The sequence below is a fragment of the Perognathus longimembris genome, chromosome 1, assembly GCF_023159225.1.
Source record: "Perognathus longimembris pacificus isolate PPM17 chromosome 1, ASM2315922v1, whole genome shotgun sequence".
Lineage (NCBI taxonomy): Eukaryota > Metazoa > Chordata > Mammalia > Rodentia > Heteromyidae > Perognathus > Perognathus longimembris.
In genome coordinates this window covers 58,102,708-58,119,459 of record NC_063161.1, presented here as the reverse complement: position 1 = coordinate 58,119,459, position 16,752 = coordinate 58,102,708, and the positions used below count along the sequence as shown (strand labels likewise).

The window sequence follows — 16,752 nt, the reverse complement described above, 5'->3', positions numbered from 1 at the left end:
TGTACTATGGACCAAAAACTGAGACATCCCATGTGTATCTGTAGCTTCTACTATTGATGATGTTCTTGTATCACCTTCCTGTGGTTGTATCTACACTATCTCTGTAATCTTATCTGAGTATATTGGAAACCGTCTATACTGGTATTAGAACTAGGAAATTGAAAGGGAATACCAAAATTGAGAGACACCAGGTAAAAAAAGACAAACAACTACAAAAGCAATACTTGGAAAACTGTTTGGTGTAAGTGAACTGAACACCTCAGGGGCGGGGGAGGGAAAGGGAGAGGAGAGAGGGGGGTATGAGGGATAAGGTAACAAACAGTACAAGAAATGTATCCAATGCCTAATGTATGAAACTGTAACCTCTCTGTACATCAGTTTGATAATAAAAATTTGAAAAAAAAGAACTGTACTATGGACCAAAAACTGAGACATTTTACTTATTATGTATAAACAGTTTATACTCCTTTGTCAGTTGAAGTCTCAAATATATATATGTATATATACGTATATATATATGTGTGTGTATATATATATATATATATATATATACATATATAGTACAGGGAGTTCCACATAATAAATCCACATAATAAGTATCCATCATCGTAGTAGAAAAGCTTAAAGCACAAGGACTATGTACAAGTTACATGATATGATTTACCTTTCAGTATCAATACAATTTACCAGTACCAATCATAAATACTTGTTTAATGCCAACAAACTATAATACTAAAAAGAAATGTCAGCTGGCCTCAGAGGCCCACACTGTGATCCCAGGTAATCAGGATGTGGGTATCAGTAGAATTACAGCTCAGGGACAGATAGTCAACCAACTATCTTACCACACAACTATTTCAACCAAAAGCTGGTTGTCTATAGCGTGTGCCTATCATCCCAGTTATGTGAGAAGTGTAAATAGGAGGATTGTGGTCCAAGCAGTTCAAGTCATAGTGTCTCCCCCCAAAAAAGAAAGAAAAAGTATACTATACCAAAAAAGTATTATATCTATACACAGATGTGTGTTTGTGTGTATCAAAGCCTTCCTGGAATTCACTATTATTTTAGGTGTGCATGCAAATCTCTGCTTACTGATGAATCTCATGTCTCCTTTGGAAACATCTTTCTAAATCTTTCCGAGTATATCTGGGTATTTCTACGAGTTTAGGACTAACTGGTCTACACTCAGTATTGCTATCCCATCACCTGTCCAGGGGGCATCCTCTGAGACTTTTATACATCCTCAAACTCTTCCACGGCAAGTGCATGTTCCTGCTTCCCTCTTTGTTTGGGTTTTTTTTCTCACTGAATAGGACAAAGCTTCAAAGCTCTTGAAACCCCACAAAATATATTCATGATTACTAAGGAGACTGATAAATGAAAGAAAAAAAAAACCCATGTAATTCTACCTCATTTTGGTTTTCTTTTTTTTTGGGGGGGGGGGGTTCCACACCTAACAGTAGTCCTGTTTCTGTAGTAAATATAAATTTTCCCTCTTCTCTATCATCACCTTATGTTATCTCCACCATAAAATGTTTTTACAACTACCCCCCCCCCACCCTCCAGGCCAGGCAGCCCCTAATGCTTCTACATAAGCCTTGCTTCACCCTTGCACAAAACCAAAAGGTCCCAAGAAAGTAAAAGTCATACAGACAAAGGGAGTGGGATCACAGTCACCAAAGATCCAGGAATATATCTGTGTTTTCCTGTATTCTTATCTGCAATAACTAAAAATCTCTCTTAAGTTTTCCAGAAGTTTGACAGAATTGTTCTCAGTTGAGAATCACTCCTTTAAACTACACAAAGAAAAGAAATATGGCTCTTTGGTGGCTGAGATGCTGTGAACAGTGAACAGAGCAGCCCCCCCCCCCCCCGACCCCAGAGCAAAGGAGTAACTGATCCAAAATGGCTCTTGTGGAAAGCTAAGAGTCCCTGGTTTAAACTAGAATCACTCTGATACCCAGAAGTGTATCAGCACCGGCTGAATGACTCATCTATCTCAGCAGGATAATAGATTCACTAAACACTCAATGACTTGGGAGATTTTATCTTTGAAAAGATGTCAACAAACATAGCCTAGAACTATCCTTTTTTTGTGTGTGTGTGTGTGTGCTAATCCTGGGGCTTGAAAGCAGGGTCTATGCATTGTCCTTGTGTTTGTTGTTGTTGTTGTTGTTGTTTGCTCAAGCCTAACACTCTACCACTGGAGCCACAGTTCCATTGATGGCTTTTTTGGTGGTTAACTGGATGGAGATAAGAGTCTCTTCACTGATGTTCCTGTCTGGCTAAAATCACCCTTTATAAACTTGAACATCATAAGAATTGTCTGGGGAAGCAGTGAACATTGTGAGAAGAATGAAGGCTGCATCAAGCATGTTTGTCATCAGGTGATTTGGGGGCAGCTTCATCCACGCTCTAAGCAACAATCTGAGCAAACCAAATAGTATCCTGACCCTCTTAAAATACACTGAGAACTTGATTGATAGGGTTCTTCTCCAGCTGAAAAGAGGTGGAAGTCTACCAAATGATGAAGATGATACATCAGTACTCTCCATTCTTTCAGGAGTGGGAATGGTGGGTCCTAGAAAGTTCATGAAGTGCTTTCACATGTGATAGGACAGATATATATGCTTTTCATCTGTCCAGAGCCTGTCTCTGGTACAAACTTTTATGGCCCATAATGATGACATAAATATCCAAAGGGCCCATGGAAGGAAAGATGTTCCCCACCCTGAGATCAATTACTCTTTAAAGTTTTTCCTACATAGTGATCACCTGGAGATATTATTAGCATGCAGAGTCTGGCTTACCAGGTCTGACATAAAGTCTAAATTGCTGCACTTCTAGAAAGCTCCCAAGAGATGTCACGTACATTGTACACTAAAGTTTTCTAAAAAATGCTAAAAGACTACTTTTTAAAAGCAGGACTTCTTATTTAAGTTAGTCAAAAGTTCGAAACTGTCAATTTTCATTTCTATTGGCATCTGGAAAATGGGCATAGTTTTAAATGTTTTCAAGAAAATTGGCTTCAGGAGATAAGGAGCTTAGTAAGGTTTTTCCCCCATGATGGACACCAATTATAGGCCAGGCACACAGTATTTCCTCAAAGAATCATATATACATATATATATATATGCACACATATATATGTGAATGTTCAACAAAGATTCTCTATATGAAGTCCAATGATCGAAACCAATCATAAATCAAATTCCCAAGACTGTAGTTTCACTACAGAAAGAATAAACAAAGGGCTCTGCCTCATAGTAATGGATGACTGAAGTTATTTCTTCTCTACAGAGCATCCAAAGTGGTCATAAACTCCAGTGGACTGACATTTGAGTATATCTGAGAGAAATGTATCCTTACAGGGAAAAATAAGACCTGACCATGAAAGTTATACCCCTATAGTTTGCCATCTAGAAAGGACAGCGTGTGGCTACTAACAGTGTCTTCAACTTGCTTTCAGAAACCATGCCTAAGAATATATTTAGAAAGGTTCCAGCTTTAAAATGTAATACCATAGATGAGATGACAGCTTCTATTACCCACGAAGCAGCTATTAGTTGACATGAAGGTCCTGTGAACTGTTTGCCCAGGCTTCTCTTAAACAATTTTCCTTCTGATCTCTACCTCCCTGATATCTAGGATTACAAGAATGAGCCAACAGCATTTGACTATGAGAGTTTTATTTTGTTGACAATTTTTTTTCAGTTGGGTTAGGAGTTTTTATGCTGTGCACAGTGTCTGCTAACCACCATCGGGATAGTGACAAACAGCCTTGTTACAATTTTTTTCACCTGGTTGGGAGGACAGAAGTTGCCACTAAAAGGGTAATTCATATTTGGAAACTTTAGACAAGCCAGTACTTTTGTCTATCTATCTGTGTTTGTCTCTCTCTGTATATGTATATGTATGCATGTTTTTCTCTTTAAAATTATAATTGCACTGCTAATTTTATGGGATAATGTGATTCACCATGAATACACACATTTGGTCCAGTGTTATTCTGGGTATGTCTGAGAGTGTCTGAATCACAATAAGATTTGAATCTGTCCACTGAACGAAGCAGATTTCTCTCTGACGAGGATGGTCTTCATCCAATTAACTAAAAGCCTGAGTAGACCAGAAAGACTGAGTAAGAGGGAGATTTCACCTGTCAGCTTGACTTAGGCACATTTTTCTTCCCCTACCCTTGGACTAGATTTGGACTAAGACTCAGGCTTGATTCTCCTAGTTCTTGGGCTTTTGGACTTAGACTAGAGCCTCTCTATCAGATCTCCTGGGTCTCTAGCTTGCCAATTGCAGGTCTTGGAAATTCTCAGCTTTCACAATTATATGAGCCAATTGCTTACAAAAATAAATCATATTGGTCTTGTTTCTCTGGAGAATATTGGCTAATAGAGTGTCCTTGGACTTTGTTTTATTTGGAAAACTTTTTCATAATGTACCAAAGAAAGTGCATCATTAACTGTAGTTCTGAAAGCTCTGGTGTCTGCTGGAATTCCCTAATTAATCCCAGAGGGCTCGGTTCTCTGGATTATTTATCCCAGCTGTGTTACCAGGCCCTCCCATTAGCTCCTATGGGGACTCTTGTGCTGCACTTGCAATCAAAGAATTCTGTTCATTCTATATTACCTTTCCCTTCATATTTCATGAGCAATTCTGTGAGGCTACCTTTCATTTTTTACTCTGAAAACCTATGAAATACGGATTACCTCTGCATTTCATAGTTAATGATGCTACGAAGATATGGTAATGTCCAGAATTAATAACTAAATGAGATAGTGGTAACATGATAAGCAGCTAAGAAAGAAAGAGGAAAGAAAGAGGGGAGAGCAGAAAGAAAGTTAAAGGGAAGGGAAGGGGAGGGGAGGGGAGAGGAGGGGAGGGGAAGGGGAAAAAGACAAAAGGGTAGGAAATGAAGTCACATGGTGCTGTACAGAATCCTTAATGTCAATGAGCTGCTTCATAGATAGACTGCAAATCTGTCTCCTTTTTAGAAAGATTCCATTTTTATCGAAATAGCAGAAAAGAAAAACACACACTAGAATAGAATCCACAGTTACTTGTTTGTATTGAGTTATGATAACTTTGCTTTGTCCATAGGCTAGAATATCCTGAAGTGCAGAAGAAAGAAGGTAGAAGAGGCACCACTTGCCAGAGCATAGAACTAAAGACAAAAAAAAAAAGAATGAGGAAGGGAAAACATGTTTCTTCTAACATGAAGTGGAAAAGAGAGAGAGAGAGAGAGAGAGATCTAACTGCAGGTCTAAATGTAATCATTTATAATTTTTGTTTGGGAATTTGTCAAGCCTGGGAAAATGGCAAATAATAAACATGTTTATCATTCCAGTTCTCGGACCCCATTGGCACTTACGAATCACCTGTAAATCAGCTAGAGACTTCATGTTCAAATGAATTTGATCTGAAAGCTGTAAAGAGAATTAAAATCCTAGGGAAAAATTGAGTGTGTTCACAGAAAGCAACAGTGAAGAACTCTCAGGACTTGAGGTAATTTTTATATGTTTGCCATGTGCAATGTACATATAATTTAATAAATAAAGTGAACATCATGAAGGGATTCATTTTTGTACTTCAGAAAATTTTTGAAGTCCAATGCATAGTAGCAAATTAAAACAAACACATTCCATTTTAGCTACAAAAATCAGTATCACAATTGGGCTTTCTTAACTTTAATATAAACACAACTCAGTAAGTTCAGTGCCTCTTTTGAGCCATTTATTAGTGATGAGGCCCTAAAAGTGCCTACATTCAGCTTATCTAAGCTTTCAGACCATCAATAAACAAATATTCTTTGTGAGTGTGAATGTGAGTGTGAATGTGTGTGTGTGTCTATACTGAGGCTTGAACTCAGGATCTGGGAGATGTCTTTTAGTTGTTGTTGACAATGTTTTCCCTAAAGACTAGCACTTCCACTTGAGCTTTTGGCATTCTAGTGGTTAACTGGAGCTCAAAGTGTCTGGTACTTTCCTGGCTGGGCTGACTTCAAACCTTGATCCTCGGATCTCAACCTCCTGAGTAGCTAGAATTACCTGTGCAAGCTACTAGCACCCAACTTAGTTTCCCAAGTCCAATATTCCCCCTATTTTAGAAGTTAAAGAGAACTCAGAGAAAATGAACAGTCTATGACCACAAGAGAGTTATAGTATAGCTGGGAGAAATATGTACAGATACATAATGAATAGTATGGTATATAATAAGGAATAGTACAATTAGATAAATGGCCATATGCCAGTACAGGAGAGGTACTTAACTGGTCCATCAGATGAAATAAGAGAGAAATTAAATCTATGTGCCCCTAAATTCATGAGAAAAATATTCAAAGAGAATTATAGTAATTGGCATATGCCTAGTCCTAGCAGATGTTCACAATAGCCCAATAGGTATGTAAATATGACCACATAAAATGATGTTAATTGAAATGATCTCCATGATATGAAAACAGGGGGGATTTTGTGGTTGTTTTTCTCCTCTCTCTCTCTCTCTCTCTCTCTCTCTCTCTCTCTCTCTCTCTCTCTCTTTCTCTCTCTCTCTCTCTCTCTCGTACTGTTTTCAGGGTTTTTTTGTCTTTCTTTTTTTTCTCCTCTGGTTTATTCCCTGTGGTCAACTGTTTCTGATTTCAGTACCCTTTGTCTCATATGTAAGGTTAGCTGATTTGGGGAAGGAGAGAGGAATCACATAAATGGTGGAACAAAGAGTGAACCAATACAACAGCGATACTCACTAGACACTATGTTGGAAATGAACTTTACAGATTGGGGGGTAGGGGAGATGCGGGGGTTGGGGAAAGCAGAGAAAACAAGGGAGAAAGTATCACTGCTCAAAAAGAAATGTGTTCATTACCCTACTTATATAACTGTAACCCCTCTGTACATCACTTTTACAATAAATTTAAATAGATTAAGAGGCGTAAGTGGCTCACACCTGTAATCCTAACTACATAGGAGGCTCAGATCTGAGGATCATGGTTCAAAACCAGCCCGGGAAGGAAAGTCCATGAGACTCTGATCTCCAATTAACAACCAGAAAACTGGAAGTGGTGCTGTGGCTCAAGTGGTAGAGTGCTAGACTTGAGCTGAAGAACTCATGGACAGAGTTCAGTCCCCACGACCAACAACAACAAAAATAGATCAAGAAAAAAACCAAGAAGAACTCTGAAGCGTGATTAAATTCTAGATAACTGCACCAAAAAAAAGCAAAAGGTCTTTTGGCCAGTGTCTTGATTTCCTGGGCCTGATCTAAGAAAGTGCCTCCTACAGGGTGGCATAAACAATAGGTATTTCTCATCTCACAGTTCTTGGGAATGGAAACATGAACACAATGGTGGCAGCACCGGCTGGCAGCCAGGGCTGTGAAGGACAGTGTGTTCCGGGCCCCTTACCTCCCTGCCAGTGCACACCCACCACTGACATTCAGTGGTTCTTGGCTTTACAAGCCCATCCTCTCCATCTCTGCCTTCAAGTTCATATCACACTCTCCCTGCGTCTGTCCCAAATTCTCTTTTGTAAAAACCAAGGAGAGCAGTCATTCTGGAGGAGGGTCTCCCTCTAGGATACCATCATCTTTGCTTCACGAATTACACCTGACACATCCCACATTCTGAGAGGCCTGGGATCAATTCCAGCATTTGCACTGGAAGAGAAGCATAACTCAACACAAGAGTTCATGAACTGTCATGTATCATCAAAATGATCACAAGAGAAGGAGGAATGGAAATGAGTTATCCTGGGTCAGATGACACAGAGCCTTGAGACTTTGCCAAAGGAATGAAGGCTGAATGTAGTCAACAGGGAAGAAAGCAGAACAGATGGAATTTTGTGAACCTTCCTCTGGAGTATGGGTTCTGGGTGAAGAAAGGTAGGAAGAGGCAAGTGAGACAGAATCCTAAGGGAGCAGAGCATGTTGAGAAGAGTGACATCTGGCAAAGGGAGTGAAAGTGAAAAAATACAGAATGGCCAAGTTCAAGTGTTCTATCAAATAGGAATTACATACATTTAGTTCAGAATTCAAACTACACGAAATAATTCTCCAGATTTTTGTTAATTTGAAGACAGGCCTCACAAACATACTTCAACATTTATTAATGATATACCAATTGTCATTTGTGTAATCACATGGAATAGACATCTATAGAAATTATTCACTTCCACAACACACTTTTCCTTTTAATAGTGTGATATAGAAAAAGTTTGGATAGTCCATACACTAGTGGCTCACACCTACAGTCTTAGCTACACAGGGTTCAAAATGAGCCCAGGCAGGAAAGACTGTGAGACTATTATCCTAAGCTATCCAACAAAAAGTCAAATATAGGTGTGGCTCAAGTGGCAGAGAACCAGCACCAGCTTAAAGTGAAATAGACAAACAAATGAGGCCCTGTGTTCCAGGCCCCATCTTCACAACCTCCCCAAGAAAACACACACACACACACACACACACACACACACACACACACACACACACACACAGAATTAGAAAACAGAACTTGAATTACAAAAAGAACAATGACTTGAGAAGTTCAGGAATGAGGAAAAGGACAGAATGCCACGATGACCCTTTACTATAGTCTACTGAAGAGTACAATGTTAAACACAAAGATAGAGTCAAGTATCAAAAATTCCCACAATTTTCAGCTTAAAAAAACATGGAAGAAACAACCATCTGAAAACATGATACGCACTCTAAGGTTTGGCAAGTCTTGTAGTACGTAACATACAAAAGACCAAAAAAAGGTAGCTTATTTTAAGATTTGATAAGAATTTACAGGAGATGAGAGACAGAATAGATGGAGGCAAATAATTTAAAAAGAGAACTGTGGTGAACATACAGTTCACAATTAAATCCCTTATACAATTCTTTCTTTCTTTCTTTCTTTCTTTTTTTATAAGTAATGGGGTTTAAACTTAGCCTGTTCACTCAAGGCTGGCTATCATGAGACGCCGTTCCACTGCTGGCATTTTGATAGTTAATTAGAGGTAAGACTCTCACAAAGTTTTCCTGCACAGATCTCGGTCTCTTGAGTAGCTAGGATCACAGGTGTGAGCCACTGCCCATTTGCTGTCTCTCTATGGGTACCCTTTGCATGTTGTGATAAAGCCCCAAGTCCTCATTAGATACTGAACAGATTACTTGAACTTCACAGACTCTGGACATGTAAAGCAAATGAACTTCTATTCCTTACAAATCACCAGGTCGCAGGTAATTTATTACAGCAATAGAGAAATGGAATAAGAAGCAGCTGACTCTTTCCTCAAGTTCTGTGATATCTCCTTCCCTTTCATTTCACAGTTCTGCTCTGACTTTGCTTCCATCTTTCCTATAAATGCTCAAATGTGGCTTAAAAGTCTCTAGGTAATCTCTTCTTTCCTTAAGAGACATTTATATACCAAAGAGTCTCAAATTTTATATCCAATTTAAACTTCTCTGAAAGCCAGATCCACATATATTGAATTAGATGTCCCCAAAGCGCAACCAACCCAAAGCAATTTTCTCACCCAATCTATTCCTTAAGTAACAGCAGAATTTGCCCATGTGAGGCTAGAAACCAGAAGACCAACCAGCTGCCCCGCCCCCCAATCTCTGAGCAGTGAATATCAGAACTGCTTTGTTTTACCTAAAAATACATCCACATCTTGACTATAATTTTTAAAGCAAGACACTGTGGTCTGATGTTCACTCTTCTCTCCTCATCCAGTCTTTTTCACATACATCTTGCCATGGCAGTAGTTTATTCAAAACTCACATGCCACCATGGCACTTCTCTGCTTCTTCCCTTCCTTTACGTTTCCCTATATTTTACTATTTATTTATACATTCGTGCATTTACTTATTTGCTCATTTATTGTGCTGGTACTGGGAGTTGAACTCAGAACCTGAATGCTGTCCCTTACTTTTTGTGATCAAGGCTAGCACTCAATCACTTGAGACACAGCTTCACTTCTGGCTTTTGGCTGGCTAAGTGGAGATAAGAGTCTCAAAGAGTTTTCTACTCAGGCTGGCTTTCAACCATGATCCTCAGCTACTCTCCTGAGTAGCTGGGAGTAGGTGTGAACCCCTGTACCCACTCCCGGTTCTACGTATAGCATCTTTACTGTCTAGTGTAATTTGAAAGGTCTGGATTCCCATCCCCAGCCTCATCAGATGCCCCCGTATTGTGCTCCACCCCAGCTACGAAGCCTTCCCTCAGGACTTAACACGTGTTTCTTTCCACAGAAGGAAGATCCCCTTCTTTTCCATCCTCCCTGGACAACTAGATGACTTCCTCTTACTCTTCAAATTTCAGAATCTCCCCGCACAATTTCCCACTTCGCCACCTACACAGGCCATGCCCATCACCCTAAGACCCAATTTCTTCTTCAGAATATTGCCGCAATTGCAGTTAAATATTCCTCGGTGTAAGGATCAATTTATTACCTTTCTTGCCTGAGAATGTATCAGCAACATGTATCTCCATTCACTGCCCTAGTCTTGCACAAAGTAGGCACTCAATAAATATTAGTTAAATGAGTAAGGGATACCAGTGCTGTAATAACCCTGAACAAGCAAACTGGTAAAAATCAATAGTCTCAATTACAGTTGTGTCATTAAAACAGCCCCACAGATTCAGTAAGTAAGATTTATGTTACTCATAAACTATCACTCACTTAGTTTTATGCATAGTGATGAGCCTAATTTTTCACAGACCTACAGCTCTACAAGACCAAAGGCTGATAAATAATGTGAAACTGCAGATACTAAACTGCTTCTGAGAAGTCACAACACCCCTAAGCCTGGCACCAGTGACTCACATCTCCAATCCCAGACACCCAGGAGGCTAAGATCTAGAGATCATGACTTGAAGCCAGCCCAGGCAGGAAAGTCCAGGAGAGTCTTATTTCCAACTCACCATCAAAAAGCCAGTAGTGGAGCCATATCTCAACGGGTATAACACCAGCCTTTAGCTAACAAAGCTAATGAATAATGCTCAGGCCCTGAGTTCAAGCCCCAGGACCTACTCCACACAAAGATATGAATTTGTATTGTGTGGTTTCATATGCACATTGATAATATCAATGGATCCTATTATATATCAGAAATCTCAACTAGAATAGAAATGCATTACTTTACTAAGAATGTTCACTTCTACTTTATGTAGAAATACAATTCATTAGGGAAAAAGGCATTTACATAAAATCTTTTAAAATGAGAATGGAATTTTAAATAAATCTGCACTAGAAATATGAAAGGAAAGTCATATGTCCTTTCAGGAAAAAAAGGAACATACCTTTAGAACTTTAGTGGAAGCATTAAAAGAAATACCTTAATCAAAATGGGTATAGTTGCATATGCCTGTAATCAACCTACTCAGAAGACAGGAGATCTCAACAAAAACCTGGGTGTAGCAGTGCACATGTCTGTCATCCCACTACATGGCACGGGTAGGTAGGAGTGCTGTAGTTTGTGGGCAGTCCAAGCAAAAATGAGATCGTGTATGAAAAGTAATTAAAGCAGAAAAGGGCTAGGATATATATGTATATATATATATATATATGTATACACACACACACACACACACACACACACACATATATATATATATATAGCAGTAAAGCACCCACCTAGCAAGAACAAAACCTTAGCATATTTAAGGTCTGAAATAGATATTTAGAATCTTAAAAACAATTTGAAAGATGCACACCAAAAAGGAGTAATATTTTATCTAAAGGTCAATCTTTTTAATAGGTGTGTGTGTGTGTGTGTGTGTGTGTGTGTGTGTGTGTGTGTGTGTGTGTGTTGGTCCTGGGGCTCAAACTCAGGTCTGGATACTGTTCCTCAGCTTTTATCCTCAAGGCTAGTTCTCTACCACTTGAGATACAGCTCCACTTCCAGATTTTTTTTGTTTTTTGGTGATTAATTGGATGTGAGTCTCACAGACTTTCCTGCCGAGGCTGGCTTAGAGACATGAGCCTCAGATCTCAGTATAGTTAGGACTATAGGCAAAAGTTATTGATCTCCATAACTTCTATTGTTTCTAATACAGGGGGGAAAAGTCTGTCTAATACTAAGGGCAACAATAAAAATTTGTTTCTCTGGGGCCAATAAATTATGCTGTAGACAGAGGTTGCTTATTTATGCCTGAAGTCTTCCATCTTCTAGGACCTAGGGCAAATGCTCAATATTTGGTCTAGGTAACACTAGAGGCCTCCCCTCCACATCTCCAAATACCAAATGCCACCAGGTCTGCGTTCTCACTTGTACGACCCAGTAGATAATCACATCAGTGAAGAATGGTTTACATAGCTGCCTCAGGTATGTGAGAAATTACTATATAGCTCGTGGACGTTGTGGGGGCCTACGGGAATAAAGCCAGAGCCAAGTGAATGCCATGAGCATTCACTGTCTTTGCACTGTTTCTGTGAAATAATAAACCACCTTGTACATTAGTTAAAAAAATTAAATAACTAGAAAATGATTTATTCTATTGGACCTATTTACTAAATTCCACAGAGCATAAATATAACCACTAGGATTACTTATCATAGCAAACAAAAAAAATTAACAGGAGGTACTTTATCTTCTGTTAATTGATTGCCTTTGTTACACCACATTGTCTGAAAAAAAATCTGCCTACAATTCTAACTGGAAACCACAGTAATCATGTCAATATATGAGCTATCTGAATATCTAATTATGAAGAAAAAGAAGGCAATTTCACAGTGGAAGTATTGTTCTAATTCAAGAAACCAGCCATATGAACTTATTAGTCTGACATATAGCAGATAGCTGAAAAACTTTAATTTGAAAGATAATTATTTTTAGCTGATTAATATGCTTCAAATTAAATTCACTGTGTTTAATGGGCCCATCAACTTGACAACCTGGGAAATTAATAAATTCGGCATGCAGTAATCCTAGGAAATTGATAGAGCCAAGCTTCTCATCACAATGAGGATTTACCTTCACAGTAGGCATTGTCCTCCCGAAGCGCCCGAAAACCATCCCGGCAGCTGCACACGGCCCTGTCGTTCAGATTTCTGCACACAGAATTCTCCATGCAATTGTGCCTCTCAGAACAAAAGTCATAACCTACGAGAGAAGAAAAAGGGTTATTATTGTGTTAAATGAAATGATGACAAGATAAACTATGCAACTCATAATTTCCTTTCATTTAAAAAAGATTTTAACTAATTGTATTTATTTATTTTTTGTTTACGTGGTACTAAATAGTCAAACCCAGGGCCTTGTATGTGCTAGGCAAGCACTCTACTACTAAGCCACACTCGCAGCCTATTTCTTCCCATTTTAAAGCTACATTTTTCTCTAAACAGAAAATTTTAAATTAATATCTTTATCATGTAACACATCAAAATTCTTTGTTTTACTGGATTGTTTCCTACTTCATATGAATTTCATGAGCTTTCCCTCCTTCCCTTTCCCCTTCCTCTCTCTCTCTCTCTCTCTCTCTGTCTCTCTGTCTCTCTCTCTCTCTCTCTCTCTCTCTCTCTCTCTCTCTCCCCCCTCTCTTGTACTCTGGCTTGAACTCAGGACCTGGTGCTGTCCTCTCTCCTTGAGCTTTGGTACTCAAGGCTAGCTACTTCTCCCGTACTTGAGCCACAGCTCCACTTCCAGCTTTTTTTTTGGGGGGGGGGAGGGGTGCTTAATTGAAGATAATAGTCTCACAGACTTCCCTGCCTGGGTTGGCTTTGAACCTTAAACCTCAGATTTCCCCATCTTAGCTAGGACTATAGGCATGAGCCTCTGACACCCAACTTCTCCTCTCTTTCTTTCTGTGACTTTAGATGCTTCATATGGACTCAAGATTCTCCATGGGTTTAAAAAAAAGCAAGTCGATCCATTCCAAAATGAAGGGTGACTGTATCTGGAGATGACCATCACATTGCCAATACCCATAGAATGGGCCCACTGTACACTGAGGAACTGAAATGGACATTCAGCAGTTAAAGAAAAAAACTGAAATGTGCTCAAAACTAAATTTTATCACCTTAAGTTTCTCATGAGCTTATTAAGGAAAATGTGACCACTGAGATGTGGTCAAAATGAAAATTATATCGCTTTAATCTAATTTTCTCTGGAGATCTGCATGGCAAAGTGTGATCTTCTCAAAAGAAAATGAAATTTTTTATGAATTACAGATATTTCAAAGATTGAAGAATCATTATGAAAGAAAAGAAAAATGAAACTTATAAACAGTGACACCAATCATGTGTAATTTCCCAGGATTTCTTTCTCCTGTTGAAACCCCTTCTTCAAAGATGACATAAAAGGCTGAAATGCAAAGGCTCAAACACTACAATCCATATGTAATAGAAATTACATGATTACACATCATTTGGCAAATTTTAAAAGTGCCTGCTGCATAAGTTTTCTATCTAGTTTTACATTGTCTAATGAATTACCCAAGTATAAAAGAGGAGAGGAAAAGGGTAGCTCACACAGCATAGAACAAAATCATCTATTTATGGCCCAGAAAAAAAAGTACTGTTACTTAAGAAAATCATGAAGTTCTAAATTGGCTTATCTTAGTTCTAAGCACATTCATACCCACTGTGATTGATGATGCACATTCTGATTGGTCAGTGCCGAAACTATTTTGAATATCCTTCCTGAGATAAAACATATCACTTCATGAAATTCAATATGATAGACAATAAAGTGCTATTGTTATAATGTAATAAGCCTTAACAAGGGTAATGTTCTCAAAATGAAATAATGCCATTAAAGAGACAAATAGTGAGACCGATTGATGACTTCCATAAAAATAAAATAAAACATGTATAAAGATGAAGAATATACTCAATAAAAACATTCAAATTACTTGAAAAATTAAACTTCTCTCAAAAATATTTTCACAACCTAAATTATCAGGATTAAGGCTGAATCTTTAGTAGTGGAATTTTTGATAGAAGTTAAAAAATATTTTCTCACTGGGTGACAGTGGCCCATGCCTTTAATCCTAGCTATGCAAGAAGCAGAGATCTGAGGATCATGATTCAAAGCCAGCCATGGCAGAAAAATCCATGAGACTCTTATCTCCAACTAGTAGCAAAAAGCCAAAATTGGAGCTGTGGTTCAAGTGATAGAGCACCAGCTTTGAGGGAAAAATCAAAAGTTCAGAGACAGAGTCCAGGCCTAGAGTTCAAGTACAAAAAAGCTTTCTCCAAGGGTCACTTATTTAAGTAATTAAATTACCATTATTGAATTCATTATAATACTTGAAGGGAAACAATTTCCAACTTCACCATCTGTCCAAGTAGCTCAGTGTGTGACTAAACATGGATACCATTTCTCTCACATTTTTACTTTTCTGTTGAAAGTTTACCCTCCTCAAAATTATATTCTAACTTCCCACTTTGTTGACTCTACTTTTTATTTATGTTTTTAACTGGGGCTTGAACTCAGGGCCTGAACACTATTCCTTAGCTTTTTCACTCATCTGCCATTCTACTACTTTTGCCACACCTCTATTCCAGCTTTTTGGTAGTTAACTGGACATATGCTACGCAGCACTTAATCACTGCAAGGGTTTTTCATATGGAAAATTATAGTGTGATCCTACTTTCACCTTTTTAGGTACAAATTAAGAAATGTCTGGGCTTATAATTAACCTAGAGGCTTAGAAATTAAAATTTCAGTCAGTCAAGTTGCATTTGCTATAAACAATCAGAGCACTATTTTTATTTTTTTTAGCAGAAAAAAAGTGTATTAGCTCTACTAGACATCTTGTTGCTTGGATTCAAGATGCTAAGGTCAAATGGCCTGTTACTAATGGATAGACAATTCATTCCATTAAGCGAATTGTTTCTAATCTACGGGGAACAGCTTTAAACCACAAACCAAAAAACATGGGTTAACAATACTGTCTCCATAGCTACTCTTCTTTTCATAATGTTCTTGGCTTGTAGGATTGCTAAACCTGAGTTTATAACACACTACACTGAAAAGACCATGACTTTGTGGTACATATTTATTGGTTTGCCTTATTGGCTTCTATTGTTTATGCTTGTGGGGAAACAAAGAAAGCTGAGTTATATTTTGGATGAACTACTCACTGCTACTGTCAGCCCAGGTGCTTACAGGAAAATGGACTCTGCTACTCTACAGGATAAAGCTACATAAATCAGTGCATCCCACTGGCCTAGACACAATGAGCTCTTCAGTTCAGGCTAATGAAGACCACTGAAACTCAGTTCTAAGACTTGTATTCAACTTATGAGGGTATTAATCTTTTTTCTTTTACCTCCATGAGTATCATAAATAGTATGAGAATAAGAATGTCAAGGGTCTCTCCAAGAAATCATTGAGCCTGAAGGCAGTCAGCTCAGAGAAGACAAACCGAGCAGCAACAGGGCAGAACTGGAGCTATGAATCAAGCTGTATGTGAAGCAAGGTTTCCCTTTCCTTATCAGGCCCATCCATTCTAAGCCAGTACAAGCCCCCCAGTGCATTCTATTCCTTGTCAATCGAAGAATATTAACATATTTAGCCGTTGTTTGCAAGGTAATGAGTTTTCTAGTTCCCAAAGTATGGTTCCTATGTGTAAACACATATGAGAGCAAACTACTAACAGCAATGGATTTCTTTTAATTCCTATTAATAAATGTCTAAGCCTGGCACCAGCAGCTCAAGCCTATAATCCTAGCTATTCAAGAGGCTGAGACCTGAAGATCATGGTTCCAAGTCAGTCTGGACGGGAAAGTTCACAAATTGCTTATCTTCATTTAACCAGCA

The 16,752-nt window shown here is 38.5% G+C and overlaps 1 protein-coding gene across 1 annotated transcript in view; it reads right to left on the bottom strand.

Moving 5' to 3' along the window:
- Positions 1–16,752, bottom strand: part of Nell2 (neural EGFL like 2) — a 328,665-nt gene that overhangs the window by 146,801 nt on the left and 165,112 nt on the right. The window contains exon 12 of the mRNA XM_048350874.1: positions 12,961–13,089. Within this exon, the coding sequence (XP_048206831.1) occupies positions 12,961–13,089 (129 nt within the window). The remainder of the gene's footprint in view (positions 1–12,960; positions 13,090–16,752) is intronic.